The sequence below is a fragment of the Acomys minous genome (genome assembly GCF_964271855.1).
Source record: "Acomys minous genome assembly, chromosome: 2".
Taxonomy (NCBI): domain Eukaryota; kingdom Metazoa; phylum Chordata; class Mammalia; order Rodentia; family Muridae; genus Acomys; species Acomys minous.
In genome coordinates, this window is record NC_140484.1 from 69,491,432 (window position 1) to 69,505,734 (window position 14,303).

Here is a 14,303-nt window from a genome sequence, read left to right on the forward strand (position 1 = left end):
CTGCTTTAAAACTACACAGCTTAGAGCCTGAGCCTTTGAGGGACACTGAAGTGCTATTCGTTTGCTTAGCCCCCTCCCTCTCTAGCGCCCTAACCTACAAAGCTATCTCAGTTTCCACAAATCTCAGCCTCTCTCCTCAGCTTGTCAAGACTTCTCTGTTTGCCTTGCCAGGGATGCCTCTCTTTGCACTGAGGTCATCAAAGTGCATGCACATTCTACTTGTTTTCTTCCTGATCTACAGGAAATGCGAACTTGCAGCTAACTGCCATCACAGAGGAGACCTGGTCCCCTGCCCACCATGTCTTCCCTACCCCAGAAACCAAACAAATTTCTCTTCCTTTAAATGACGTATGTCAGATATTGTCTCTTAGTAACTAATACAGTGGTCATGTCATGTGGCTGGCCTTGTTATTTCTTCTCTCAAGAATGATGGTCACCAAGCACCATTCTGTAAACTGTAATCTGTACTGGGCAAATGCATCTGATACCGGTTACTTGGTTGTGGACAGAAATGGAAGTTCTCAGTGCCGTTGTTTCTAGATGTGTGTGTCCCATTGTTGCTGCCGTCATTGTGTTGACAGGAAACGGGCAGTTAAATGGAAAACAGGACCTGGACAATGGGGTGGAGTGGAGATTGCAGCTGGATGGGGAGACTAAGAAAGAAGCCCACCATGAGGGAGAGCAGGGAAGATTCATAGGCAGGGTATGCTCTCATCTTCCTCAAGTAGAACCCTACCCAATATCAAGGCAGAGCCAGCTGGTCCTTGGTACTGATGGGTGACATAAGTGCTAAAAAGATATAATTTGGTCTCTCAGTTCAAGGTGATCTAATCCGTTAAAGCTGAGAAGGGAAGGGATCATATTGTCATATGGCATCTACAAATTGTATGAGTGTGTTCTCTCTCTCTCTCCCTCTCTCTCTCTCTCTCTCTCTCTCTCTCTCTGTGTGTGTGTGTGTGTGTGTGTGTGTGTGTGTGTGTGTGTGTGTGTGTTGTATGCTTAGAACCTAGGGAAAATATACTCAGGCCAGCTTATTTGTTAAATAAAGGTTAGCAGCTGGGGCTGGGGAGCTAGCTCAGCCAGGGAAGTGCTTGCCATGGAAGCTTGAGGAACTGGCTGAACTGACACGTTCCATCTGAAAAAACAAGGGGACCTGCTGACAAAACCAAGGTGGCCAGTGTCCTGAGGAACAGCGGTGAAGGTTGATCTCTCTCTAACTTAACCCTCCACACATAGGTGCACTCTCATACATGCATTCCCGAACACACATGCAAAGAGAGGCATCCTCAGCAAACAGAGCAGTTTTGACTAGCTGAGGAGAGAGGCTGGGATTTATGGAAACCCAGATAGCTTTGCAGGGTAGGGTGCTAGAGAGGGAGGAGCTATGCAAATGAGTAGCACATCAATGTCCCTCAAAGGCTCGGGTTCTAAGCTGTGTAGTTTTAGAGCATAAATCCCAGGACTGGGCTAGAACTCTACCTGCAGCTGTGAGGTGTACGGGCCTCAGCATGCACACCTGGCCGGTCGGTGTTCACTTTTAACCAGCCAGCAGGAGAGACTGTGTTAAATTCCTAGGCCCTGTAGCAAAGGCTTTATGAAGGTCATTATATTGTGGTGAGACTGAATACTGGAATAAGGCTACTGTAGATAGACAGAGTTTAAGAACAAGCCCCAAAGAATGAACTTGATCATCCAATAACTTAACTAGCAGCCCAAATCCAATTCTGTTTAAAGGTGTCAAAATCTAGATGCTCAATAAAGTAACATTTTTTTCAGGGTCTAGGATACACCCTGAGGGGAAAGGAGGGCCAGGAGGCAGAAACAAAGGCTGTGATTCTCAGTCCCGGATTTATTTTTGTCCTTTATCCAATCCTCCTCCTTTTAATTAGCAATTGATTTGAGCTATGTCAGCCTGTCTCAATATGAAGTTACTCTGTTTATTCCCAGCTGATGTTCTTGACATCCAATTAACTAAACATTTACTAAAGCTCCTCAGATGCCTGCTGACAGCCACTACCTTGAAAGAGCCAAGAACCTGGGTATGCCTGGATGAGATGAGGTGTAGCTCTCCATGACGCTCGGGCCTCATTCATACCAGATGATTCCTTCCACAGAGGTCATTTGCCCATTTCCTCATCAGCCGCTGTGCTCCCAAGCCGTGCTCCCCCATTTACCTACCGTGGCTACAGAGCAAAAGAAAGAAAGCTACATACTGACGACCCCCCCCCCCCACACACACAAAAGACAAGAAAGGACAGTGAGCTTCATTTGAATGGTGCTCTGGTTTCCTTGTGATCCATGGGGAACTGTGCTAAATTCCTTCCTCTTCTTTAGTGAGCACATTAAAAAGTGTCCTGAAATTCATTCAATAGCTATGATTTTTTTACTCACAGTAAACAACCCAGCAGGGCTTGCAGAAGGCAGCGTCACATGGCCGGAGAACAGACCGCTCTATGACCAGGAGAATGTAGGATGTGAACCCCATTGGAACCTCTGAGTGGTAGACCGGGGACATATAATGTGCTAAGTTTTATTTTTAAAAGTCCAATTCAAATTGTGCGCACACATACCCACACACACCACAAACAGGTACACACTAAGCCCCACCAAAACACACATGTATACCACCCTTTCCACAAAGACAAACCCCCCTCACACATGCAAATGCATATGCAAACGTACATACAAAAACACAAGCTACACACACACACACACACATGCATGCACACATGCACACATTCTCCACCTCCCAACACACAAATATACATTGCACATTATGTGTAGCCAAGTAACAAAGAGTCTGGGTCACTCTGACTTTGCTGGCACCAAGTTGCAGGACCATACAATAGCTACAGATGTTATTATGCTGTGTACCCAGAGTTTAGTTGCCCCTTCAGACCTCTTACTCATCACTGTGTGGGTGGCAGTGCTGTGGCCCACAATGACCCTGTACCATCTGAGAACCCACAGCTTTTCTACCATCCCGGTGTCTTATCCAGGGCTGGCAGCACAGGCCTTCATGCAGGTGCTAACTAGAAGGGAGCTGGAGTTGTTTGCTGGATGACAAGGGGAAAAGCTGGTGATTTAATTCTGCCCACTCTTTTTCCCTGGGATTTATGAAAGGAAGCAGTGGCCTCCTCCCGAGAGAGCAAGGCATTATCCAGGCAAGTGTTAGCTTGTAGCTGCCACTGTTTCTGTCTCCCCAGGACTCCCCTATGCCTGAGAAGCATTTGTTTTCCCAGTGGCTTAAGCTTCTTCAGGCAGGCCACTAAGGCCGCTGTTCTGTCTACTGGAGTCAACAGGAAGCACAGAATCCAGTTCTGTAGCAAGCTTAGCATCTCCCCAGATGTCTGACTTCCTCTGTCGACATGGCATCTGTGTGTTTGGTCTCTGCCAGCACGGCTCCAGGCAGGAACTCCCCACCTCATTGGAAAGCCCGTTTCTCTAAGAAGAAAGCTTTAAAATGAACCAAGTCTTTCTTTTCTACTTCTTGGTTCTTTCTTTCCTTTCACTGGATAAGAAACAAGTCGATTGGGGTTTCTACAAAGTGGCATTGGACCTGCCACACCCTGCTCCAGTCCCACGCTCCAGCCCAGCCACTCACCACTGGACTGTGATATTGACAGAAAATTCTGATCAACTAGGTTTTTTTGTTGTTATTGTTGTTTTGTTTTGCTTTTTTTCTCCTTTTTTTTTTTTTTTTTTTGCTTTTTCCTTCCTTCTTCCCTCTTTCACTCCCCTCCCTCCCCGTCCCTCCAGCCCTTTCTCCTTTGCTTTCTTCACTCTCTCCTTTGTTTCCCCCACCTTCCAGAATGTTCCTCTCCTTCCTTTTGCACCACCTTCCGTCCTTCCTTTATCTCAAAATACACACAGTTTGGAAATACTGTTCAGGAGTACTAGCATGCAACTCTATGAGTCCCTTAGGTGTCTTTGGAAGTTCTTGGATGCAATTTGCTCCTAGTGAGGGTTTATTTTTGCTTCATAAAATGGAATTTTAAGTCCTGCTTTCCTACAGAGTTGGGTGAAGAGTGTGCTGTGGCATGGTTGTTGCATTCATTGTCGGAATTGACCGCAGTCACCGCACCTCAACTTTCCATTTCATGCACCTCAACAACTTTCCATTTCACAGCACAGCTATTTCTTTTGTGCACAAATTGGATCCAAGGCTCAAGACAGCTACTTGATTGCATGCAGATGACAAACGTGTCCGTTTAAAGCATCCGACAGAGTAACCGACAGGAGGAAAAGCATTCCATTGTCATGACACTTTCTGGCTAGTGTCTCAGGCCCGCACATTGTGTAATGGGCTGACGTCACCTCTGAAGGCACACAAAGTCCAAGGCTTCTCCTCGATGAGTTGGGTTACTTCTCGTTTCATCATTGGGTGTAGGAATCCACATGCCTTCCTGTTTGCCAACAGGTGGACGTGTCACTAGACAGGAAGTGCTCTAGTCAGCTTTCCACTGCTGTGATAAACACTATGGCCAACTTTGTGAAGAAAGGGCTTACTTTAGCTTATTTGTTATGTGCCCATCATTGAAGGAGACCAAGGCACACGCTTTAAGTGGAAAACACGGAGAGAGGGAGAGATGCGGCTTTTTGGCTTGTTTCCCTGGTTTACCCAGCTGGGAAATTCTTCAGTCGAGGTTCCCTCTTCTCAGGTGACTCTCGTCTGTGTCCAGTTGACAACTTACCCAGCACAAGAGACAGCTGCTGCAAGTCTTTCTGAGTAGCTTTGAACGGAAATAATTTACAAGTGGGATTTAAAGTGCCTCACCATTGTGCCATTGACAGTGTATTAACTGGCCGCCTTACAGTACTTCACATCTCCTCCCTCGGATTCCATCACAGGAAAAGTGGGTTTAAATGTACATTTATTTATTTATTTATTTATTTATTTATTTATTTATTTATCAGATACTTGGGGGAAATGGGACTTCCATGTCCCTATACTTTCCAAAATGACATAATGAGCACCAATGACAGGGTAACATCACAGCCGTGAGCCACCAGAGGAAATTGCCGTGGCAGCCCAGCTGTGTGCGCACAGATTCTCTCCCTGATGAAGGCAGGCTCCGGAATGCAAACCAGCGAGCAGTGGCACTTAGCATTCAGCCTGCATCAGCCAGACTGAAAGCAGTGTGCTAACGAGGGAGAGAGCTCAATGCCATGAAGCGCCCGCTCTACAGGGTCTCAAACGAGCTGGTCGCACTGAGCACCACTGAGCGTGCTGCTAGCTTGAGGGCTGGAGGTAGACACAGGAGCCGAAAAGACCGGGAGGTATGGAGCTGTGGAGCGGCCAGTTGGGGTAGGTTCCCAGAGGAGGACATGAACACACTCCTGCCTCAAGGACCCAAAGCTGAAAGAAGTGCTGGCTCAGCTCAGCCCCATGGGATGAAAGATCTAACTAAATCTGACCCAAGAAAACAAAGAATTGCATCAGTTCAAACAGCTGAGGAGCCAAGGTCATAGCTGGCCAGTGGCACAGCTGGGTCCGGGAAACACAAATGAAGCCATATGTTCCTTCTGAGCGCTGACTTCCTTGCAGCAGGCTTCATCCACAGCTGAGAGATTTTTTTTCCGCTAGTGAAGAGGGCTGCAGCTTTTCCCATTCTGGCCTCTGGAACTGAGTCTTAGCAGCATAACCAATCACCAAAGTCAAAGGGATGTGATCTGATTGGTTGGCTTGGCTAGGTCACATGTTTACCTCTGAGGGTGAGGTGAAGTCTGGTCTGCAGTTACTGTCTGGGCACTGGGGGCAAAAATCATTAATTTCCCCTAAGAAAAGCTGCCTTTTGTCAAGGAAAAAAGACTGAGGACAGGAAAAAACATCACAGTCACCTTAGACCAACCAATTGAGGAAGTAAAGACAGCCTATGCATGGCTTGGGACTTGTCAATGTAGCACTAACCCGTGGCTTAGTCACCTTTCCAAATGAACCCTCACAGTCTGAGGACTCCCTGAGACACGAGGGCTCTGTTTCTGCCAGCTGTCATTGTCACAATGGCCGTTGTCGAGATAGCACATGATTATCAAGAACAAACATGGATGAATTTGACATCATTGTCAGTCAGATGTCTTGGGGGGGGGCCCATAATCCCTAATTGCATACAGGGGTTGTCATTAGTTATAGCTTTTATTTATCTCTAAATTATGTGTATATGTCTGTTGGTGGGCTTGTATATGTATGGGTACAGGTACCCACAGAATCCAGAAGAGGGCATGGGCACCTTGGATCTGGAATTCCATGAGCCTTTGCGGGGAAGTGAACTCTGAAAGAGCACTCTTACCCGTTGACCCATCTCTCAGCCCTGCCTTTAGTTTTCTTTTTGTTGTTGTTGTTTTTGTTTTTTGACATCTTCTAAGTGTTTGTGTTTTTCTCACATGCTATGAGCGTGAAGCCACTGTTACAGCTTCCAGTGTGAATTTGAAAAGTTGAAGACAGCTCAAGCTGCAGGCTTTATTAGACATGTCAAGGTCACCGTTTCCCAGTTTCTTGATTCTGATGATGTTCTCTGTACAACCAGGAGAGGGCATTCTGAGCGCCATGGGTATCAAATGGAAGCTTTTTTAATCATGAGTTCACCGAAGACGCCATAGCACGGCAGTGTCTCCCTGCTGCAGTTTCTGAGTTAGTCTGATGACTCACAGCCGTTCTCCCTCTGAGAAGCTTTCAGGACGTAAGGCCTCACTATATGGTAATCTCAAGTGGCAGAAGAATAGGAATCGCGTTCACAAACCAGAGGAATCTGGTGACCAGTGTCAAGCAGAAAAGACCAGACCTGGCCATCACTCACGTCTCAAATGCCTCCAATGAGCGATCATGGACGAGAGATGTCCCCGAAGGCTCCAGTCCTCCAGTGACGCCTCCTCTCTTCTGCTCTCAGTGGTGTGGGGGGTGTTTACTCCAGCAAGATCCCTGCAACCTCTCTGGAGGCTATTGCAGCTGAGAAAGAGTTAAATGAAAAGGGAAGACCATCCTGAGTGTAGACATGCTGTGCTGTCTCTGGGAGAAGGTCATGGGCAAGAAGAAAGCGAGTGAGGCACCAGCACTCATCTCTGCTTCCTGACCATTGACGCAATGTGACCCATTGCCTCACACTCCTGCCTCCGTGCCCTCCCCATCCTGGTGGACTTCACTCTGAGCCCAAACAAGTGCCTCAGTCTGGGAGTCACTTTTGTCAGGCATTTATTTGGCCACAGCAAGGAGAAAAGTAATCCTACAAGGTCTTTGTGAGCTGTGACGAAAATGTTCTGAGTATCTAACTCAAACCCAGCCTTATCTTCTCTACGGCACAAGACTTCATGTGGACCCCCAGATCCTTCTCTTTGAAGTGTAAAATTGCTGAGTTGTTAACTAAATTTTGAAACACGGCTTTCGCTCACCTTTGATCACTGGATTACTGTTCACACACCAAAGACACTAGAGCCCTATCAAATACTATTGTCTATGGGGTTTTGAGAAGAGAACCTCAGAAACCACCAATTTATTTATTTCCAGGTTACTTTATTTTCTTTAAATCCAGTGAACTTTGACCTACAGTCCCCACCCAAATTCCACGGGCCTGTCAAGAAATTCAGGCTCACTGACTTGGGGTTCTGTCTGTACCTTCAGTGAAAGCCATATACAAAGGACATACTAGGATTTGGACATCCTAGTGCTTCCATTCTTTGGTGTTTTACTCACTCCCAGTGATGGCTGGCTTTGTCAACTTGATACAGCCCAGAGTGCAGCATCTGTTTGTGTCACTAATGTCCCTCCATGCTCAAACCAGAGCTAATTGTGAGCTTGGCTGCTTCTGTCTCTGTGCTCCTCCAGCAAATCTAGAGTGATGATAGCTACTGTTGGTTGTCAATTTGACACAATTCAGACTCACCTGAGGTAGAGGCTTTCTGAGAAATCATCTCGAGTATGTGACCCATGCAGAGAATTATCTTGATTCTGTTAACTGAGGTGGGAAGATACACCCACTGTGGGCGGCACCGTTCCCTAGGCTGAGAATTCTAAACTGTGTAAGAAGATAAAGGGAGATGGGCACTGGTGAGCTATGCCCAAGTACTTCACGTTTCCACTGCCTTGAGTTCCCCACACAATGATATCAGGAATCTGGGATTGTGTGGCTCAAATGAGTCCTTTCCTTCTTATGGCAGGGTGTTTATCACAGCAGCAGGAAAGAAACTAAGGCACTCGGCATCATCCCTTCCATGACCTCAGCACACCTGCTGGCCTCATCCCAGCCCAGCTAGGGCTAAGCAGCTGAGGGCCTGGGTTGGGAGGCCTAGAGAGTAGGTCAGTGAAGCTATCTCTGACAGAACTCTCCTCCTCCTTCAGCAGCAAGTGAAACAGAACCAAAATGCCAATAAATTGTCCTGACATCCATGGATCCACTAATGAGGGTTCAGAATTATTTTCCCATCTTCGAGCTATCCGAGGTTTAATAAAAGGCATGGATATAAAAAATAGTTTAAAAAATTTCAAAGGTCTTTCTTACTGAAACGACAAATTTGAGAGGTTCCTCCTTTCTGTCCCTGGATAATGAGATGCATCAAACATACTTCAAGGGATCTTTCTCTCTCCCAAGGGCTCTTTGGTCCACAAAGGAGCTGGGTGTTCAGTGTCAGGGAGGCTGATGAAGTTCCAGAGCAGCCTGCCTAACCTGAAGACACACACACAGAAGGAGATACACTTTCAGAAAGAGATAAATGACCATACAAATCACAGAAACACAGAAATACACAGATTATCAGGGAAAAAAAAATACCGAGCAAACCAATGAAGCTGAAATTGGGAAGGAAGAAGCTGTGTCAAATCTTGCATTTCATATTCTATCTGTCATGCTGCAAACTTAGCTAATTTTGCATTAATGCAGTCGCTACGCCATTTAAATGCTTTAGAGTAGCGATTCTTAACCTTTGGGTCTCAATCCCTTTGGTGGTCAAATGACGCTTTCATAGGGGTCACCCAAGATTATCAGAAAACACAGATATTTACACCATGATTTATAACCTAGCAAAATTACAGCTATGAAGTAGCAGCGAAAATAATTTTATGGTTGGGGGGGGTCACCGCAAGATAAGGAGAGGTATTAAAAGGTCACAGCATTAGGAAGGTTGAGAACCACTGCCATAAAAGAAAGACAGGTTCACTTACAGGCCTATTAAAGGCAGTCAGTCACTCAAAGAAATGTGTTTTAGTTCTGTAGCCACTCTCAATGTCCTGACACATCTTCATGAGCACCTGCTGTGCTGAAGACTTTGATCTCTCACCATCCTCCTTTTCTTAAAAATCTAGAATGACCTCTTCTTTACTGGGTCCTTCTGGAAAATGGTCCTGGGTTTGTAGGTGGGTTTGCTGTTGTGAGGTTTGTGTGTGTGTGTGTGTGTGTGTGTGTGTGTGCACGCACGCGTGTATAAAACAACAACAATTTTAGAAGAGAAGGGCATGAATTTGAAAAGAGGAATGGGGAAGGGGTAGAAAGGGGAAAGGAGGGCTGGAGAGATGGGTCAGTGGTTAAGAGTGCTGCCTGCTCTTCCAAAGGTCCTGAGTTCAATTCCCAGCACCCACATGGTGGTTCACAACCATCTGTAATGTTATCTTCTGGCCTGCAGGTGTACATGTAGGCAGAACACTGTATACATAATAATAAATAAATAAATCTTTAAAAAAAAAAAAAGAAAGGGGAAAGTAAGGAAAAGGGAGAGGTGGAAATGATATAAAAACTACTCACATATGAAACTCTCAAAAATTTCAAATTACAAAAACTCACATACATCATCCTCTAGGACAGGAGAACTGAAAGAGGAAAGCACAGCTGGGCAGAGAATGAGGTCATCACGCCTTCGGAAGGCGAACTCCGACTTCCTGTCTCTGCTCTCACAGGGGTTCTGTGTGCAGACACCGGCGTTCTGATGAAATATATGTGTTTAGCTTCAGAATTTCCTTGGAATTGGATGGCCCAGGTAGGAGGCTGTGGTGGTTTGAACGAGAATGGCCTCCCGAGGCTCATATATTTGAATGCTTGGTCCCCAGTTGGTGGAACTGTTTGGGAAGGTTTAGGAGGCGTGGCCTTGTTTAAGGCGAGGTGTCTTTGGAGGGGTCAGTGGGATTTGAGGTTTCAAAAGCCCATGCTATTCCCAGTTAGCACTCTCTCTGCCCCATACTTGTAAGGATGTAAGCTATCAGCTGCTGTCTCAGCACCATGCCTGCCTCCCTCCCACTGTGGCCTCCACCAAGATGGTCATGAACTCACACGCTGAAACTCTAAGTTTGCAAATTACAAACACTTTTTTTTAATAGGTTGTCACAGCAATAGAAAAGAACTGGACAGAACTCTATGCAGCAGTTAAATGTGTAACTTCTGAGGAGAGACTGTTGGATTCAAACCTGTGTCCTTAACTCCACTGTTGTGTATGACAGTCAAGTTTCTGAATCCCTCTGTGCTGCCCACCTTGTCCACTGTTATACCAGAGATAACAATAGCACTTTTTTCCCCACGCTGACCTGAGTATGACAGGTCACTCTGTGAGGTCCTTGAGGTAGCCTGGACATGGAGAAGGTGTCAGAGTGTAGCAGCTGCTGTTGTTGTCACTTCCCATTCAGCTCAGAAGGCTTCAAGAGAAGTAACACCCCAAAGCCCCACACTGGAGAGTCAGTCAACTCTGATGCCCCTGAGAAGTCCTGTGCTGTTCCTTTGTCCTAGTTACCAAGCCCCCTCCCTTTCAGGAGGATGGGTATCTACTGAAGGGAGCCAGGTGTACGTGGACAAAGCACGGCATGTCCACCACCATGGACTGCATTGGACTGGTGAACTTTCCAGAACACAGCATGATGTGAGGCTGTGGTGGACAAAAAGCAGCTACCAGAGTCCAACCTCACTTCTCCTACTGTCTCTGGGGCACCACTCTTTCCCAGCTGTGGCTTGTATTGGCAGGTCCTGGGTGGTTCACAGAACTGGAGCCACATCAGAGCACCCTCCCCAGGAGGACTTGGAAGGACCCTGGAATTAGGCCAGTGTGTTCATCTTCTCTAGAATGCGGCCTATATTGAGATAGTCCAACTCTGTTCCAACATCCACGGCCAAGACTGGTTGATCTGGGCCAGACTCCTGACTTCTTTGAACACACAGGAGATGTGGCCACACCAGGCTTGACTTCCTGTCTGGGAAAGTCATCCTGGAGCTATGGTGTCTAAGCACCACTTTCCCCAGGCGTGTGCTTGCTGGTGCTCCAGTGCCCATGAATCCTGATATCCCTGGCCACCTTATTCACTGTGGTGCTTTCCCAGTCTCCTGGGATGCCTAATCTGTGACTGCATCCTCTAATAGGTGCTCTGAGCAGGTTACCCAGTAGAGGAGGAAGTCTTATGGTTCATAGCTTCCCAGGTGAACCCCGACTCTCAACCTGAACCCCTCTGGAGAGACTGAGCTAGTGCAGTCACCCCTCATATTCAGAACAGGCCAGGGCATGGGGCAAAAGTGTCCCTCTCCAACCTACCTTTTTTGCGCATCATGATGTTATAGTTCCTTCACATTAATAGGGTGTGAAATTAAACATATGGATCTACAAAAAGCCTTTTGTGAGCTGGCTTAGGCCATTAATTACTTCTCCTAAGGATCTGGCGGTGTGCTTCGTGCTATTACGTCCTTTGCAATTTTAATTACATTCTAATCAAAGCTTTTACAAGGCCTATTTTAGGGCTTTCAGTTTAATTATCGACATTAACAATATTCTGTTGTTGCTTTACAGAGCCCTTCTGGCCATTTATCTTTAAATGTTAAGTATTTAAATAAATGGACACCTCATGGTCCAGAATTTTAAGTGGCCGTCCACTGAAGGATAATTTTCTCTCTTTCTTTCTCACTGCTATTGCAGAACCATGTTAAAGCTAGAATCAAATGCAGCTCAGGGACCCAGTTTTCAAACAGTAGCACTTTCTCTAGCATTCTTATTCTTACCTTTGGTTTTGACAAGCCTAGAATTTTAATTTCAATCCAGATATTAGTTTTTAAGTGTCATGGGAATTATATCTCTGGGTTTAAAATTGTGTTTTATGAACTACAATGATTTTATTGTGAAGTGTCTCATATTCATTTTTCTTTTAAGGCACTTACATATCATTCATTATGTGTGTGTGTTCACGGTGTGTGTGTGAGTGAGTGTGTGTGTGTGTGAGTGAGTGTGTGTGAGTGAGTGTGTGAGTGAGTATGAGTATATGTGTGTGAGTGTGCATGTGTGAGTGCGTATGTGAGTGCGTGAGTGTGAGTGAGTGTGTGTGTGAGTGAGTGTGTGTGTGAGTGAGTGTGTGTATGTGAGTGAATGTGTGAGTGAGTATGAGTGTGTGTGAGTGTGCATGTGTGAGTGAGTATGAGTGTGTGAGTGAGTATGTGAGTGCGTGAGTGTGTGTGAGTGTGTGTGTGTGTGTGTGCGCGCGCGCGCGCACGTGTGTGTATTCCATGGAGCATGAGTGCTGAGCAAGGACAGCTTCTGGGAGCTGCTTCTCTCCTCCAACCAAATAGGTCCTGGGGATCAAACTCTGGTTGACAGACTTGACAGGAAGCACCTTCACCCATGGGCTCTCTCAGGCCCTCAGCTTCACTTTCAAGATTGCTTGTGAACGTAGCTGCTATAATTTTTTTTTTTTTTTTTTTTTTTTTTTTTGGAATCTAAGCTTTGGACTGGATTGGAAGTCCACTTAGGCCTTACCCTGCCTCACCCCACCATTGAGCAAGCATGTGGCTCTGAGCCAAAACCACAGCTGGCGAGAAGAACAGCTGGAGAGGACCACACTGGGGGCCGGGGAGCAGGTGGTACATGAGCTCCACGTGAAACTGGTAACAGAAATGTTATGGTGATGGCTCTACCTGGACCGCTCATCCCAGAGCTGCTTGGCTGATGATTTAGACAGTCGCATGAGCCTCTCAAAACGCAGTCTGTTACATTAACTGCCAAAGTGTGACATTCTGCAGACAGCAAAGACGCATCACCTCACACAGCCACCAGGCCCAGCAATCTGGAAATGCAGAGGGGATGTTCTCAGCTTTGAAAAGAACAAGCTGGCTGGGAGCTGTACTCAGCCTGGAAGAGATGTTACTAGCTGGCTGCCTTTGACAACGTGAAGAGCCCAGGAGAGGCAGTGGTCCCCTTTCTTTTCCTGCTCCTTCTCCCAGGGCCTGCCCTGTTGATGCTTCCTCCTGGCCCACAATTGGACCATGCTGCCATCAAAGACCCCTTAGGACAGAGCTCTGTAACATGCAATCCCAGAGGAGCAAGACACCTCAGCATCAGTTCTTACTCCCACCTCTTCCCTAAGGGAAGTCACAGAGAGCTGACTTGCTCACCTGAGAGACACCTCACTCTGTCCTCTGTGACTTCTTCACAAGGGTAGAATTACATTCAGAACTGGCCCCCCAGCCTCGCCTGCAAGGTGGCAAAAATGCCGTACCCAGGGCCTGTGAGGTGACCTCCTCCCACAGGCAGCCCCTTGCTTCCAAGCCGAGAACAATCCAGGGACAGAGACTGTTTGGAGCCTCACTGTGAAACCCGTCATGGCGCCTAATAACTTTTGCTGCACTGGCAGCCCGCACCACACGTCTTCTGGGTGGGAGACTTTATTGTATTTTACAACATGAACAGAGAGCAGGGTGGGTGCTACAGCAAACACCTCAGGTAAGGGACCCACTGGATGAGCAAGCGTGCCCACCCCACCCTTACACCCTCCTTCCTTGCGCATGGGTCTCTCAGAGACTGATCCTCGTGTCCCAACCTTACAAATCGAAAGTGTTGAAAGGAGACACGGAGAGCGGCAAGAACACCATCCACGGACCGGAAGCTGGGGGCGGGACTTGAGAGTAACTGATGAGAATCACATCACAGAAAATCCTTCCCACTGGGTTATGACATCAGGGCAGAAGAATAATGAATGAGCCAGGGGCTCAGTGTTCATCCTTCTTAGACACCCGTCATACGGGGCCCTCGGTGATCCCCTCCAGAGGCAAGCTGGGCGCGCTGTCGGCTGTAGGCCTTTCCTCCTTCTTCAGTGAAGCGGGCACTCGGAGGCTAACATATGGTTTGTGGCACGCTGTGTTAGCCAGAGGAGGATAATGCTGTCGGTAGCAAATATAGGCAAAAATGAGGCCGATCACCCCGCCAACAAAAGAATCTAGGCAGGAGGAAGGAAGAGGGGGAAATGGTTATTTTTCCTTCACGTGCCCAGCCCAGGTTTCCAGAGAGTTCTCTGCCCACTTGCCTTAGGTGCTGGATTGCTTTTACTCTCTCCACCCCAACCCCCACCCCACATCCCAGGA

The 14,303-nt window shown here is 47.0% G+C and overlaps 1 protein-coding gene across 5 annotated transcripts in view; it reads right to left on the minus strand.

The window, feature by feature from the left end:
• Window positions 1-13,591: 13,591 nt before the first annotated feature.
• The window catches only part of PLPP4 (phospholipid phosphatase 4), a 147,067-nt gene continuing 146,355 nt past the window's right edge, over window positions 13,592-14,303 (minus strand). For all 5 annotated transcript variants that reach the window (XM_084767001.1, XM_084767002.1, XM_084767003.1 and 2 more), the window contains one exon: window positions 13,592-14,158. In XM_084767001.1, the coding sequence (XP_084623127.1) occupies window positions 13,959-14,158 (200 nt within the window). In that variant the 3' untranslated portion in view covers window positions 13,592-13,958. The remainder of the gene's footprint in view (window positions 14,159-14,303) is intronic.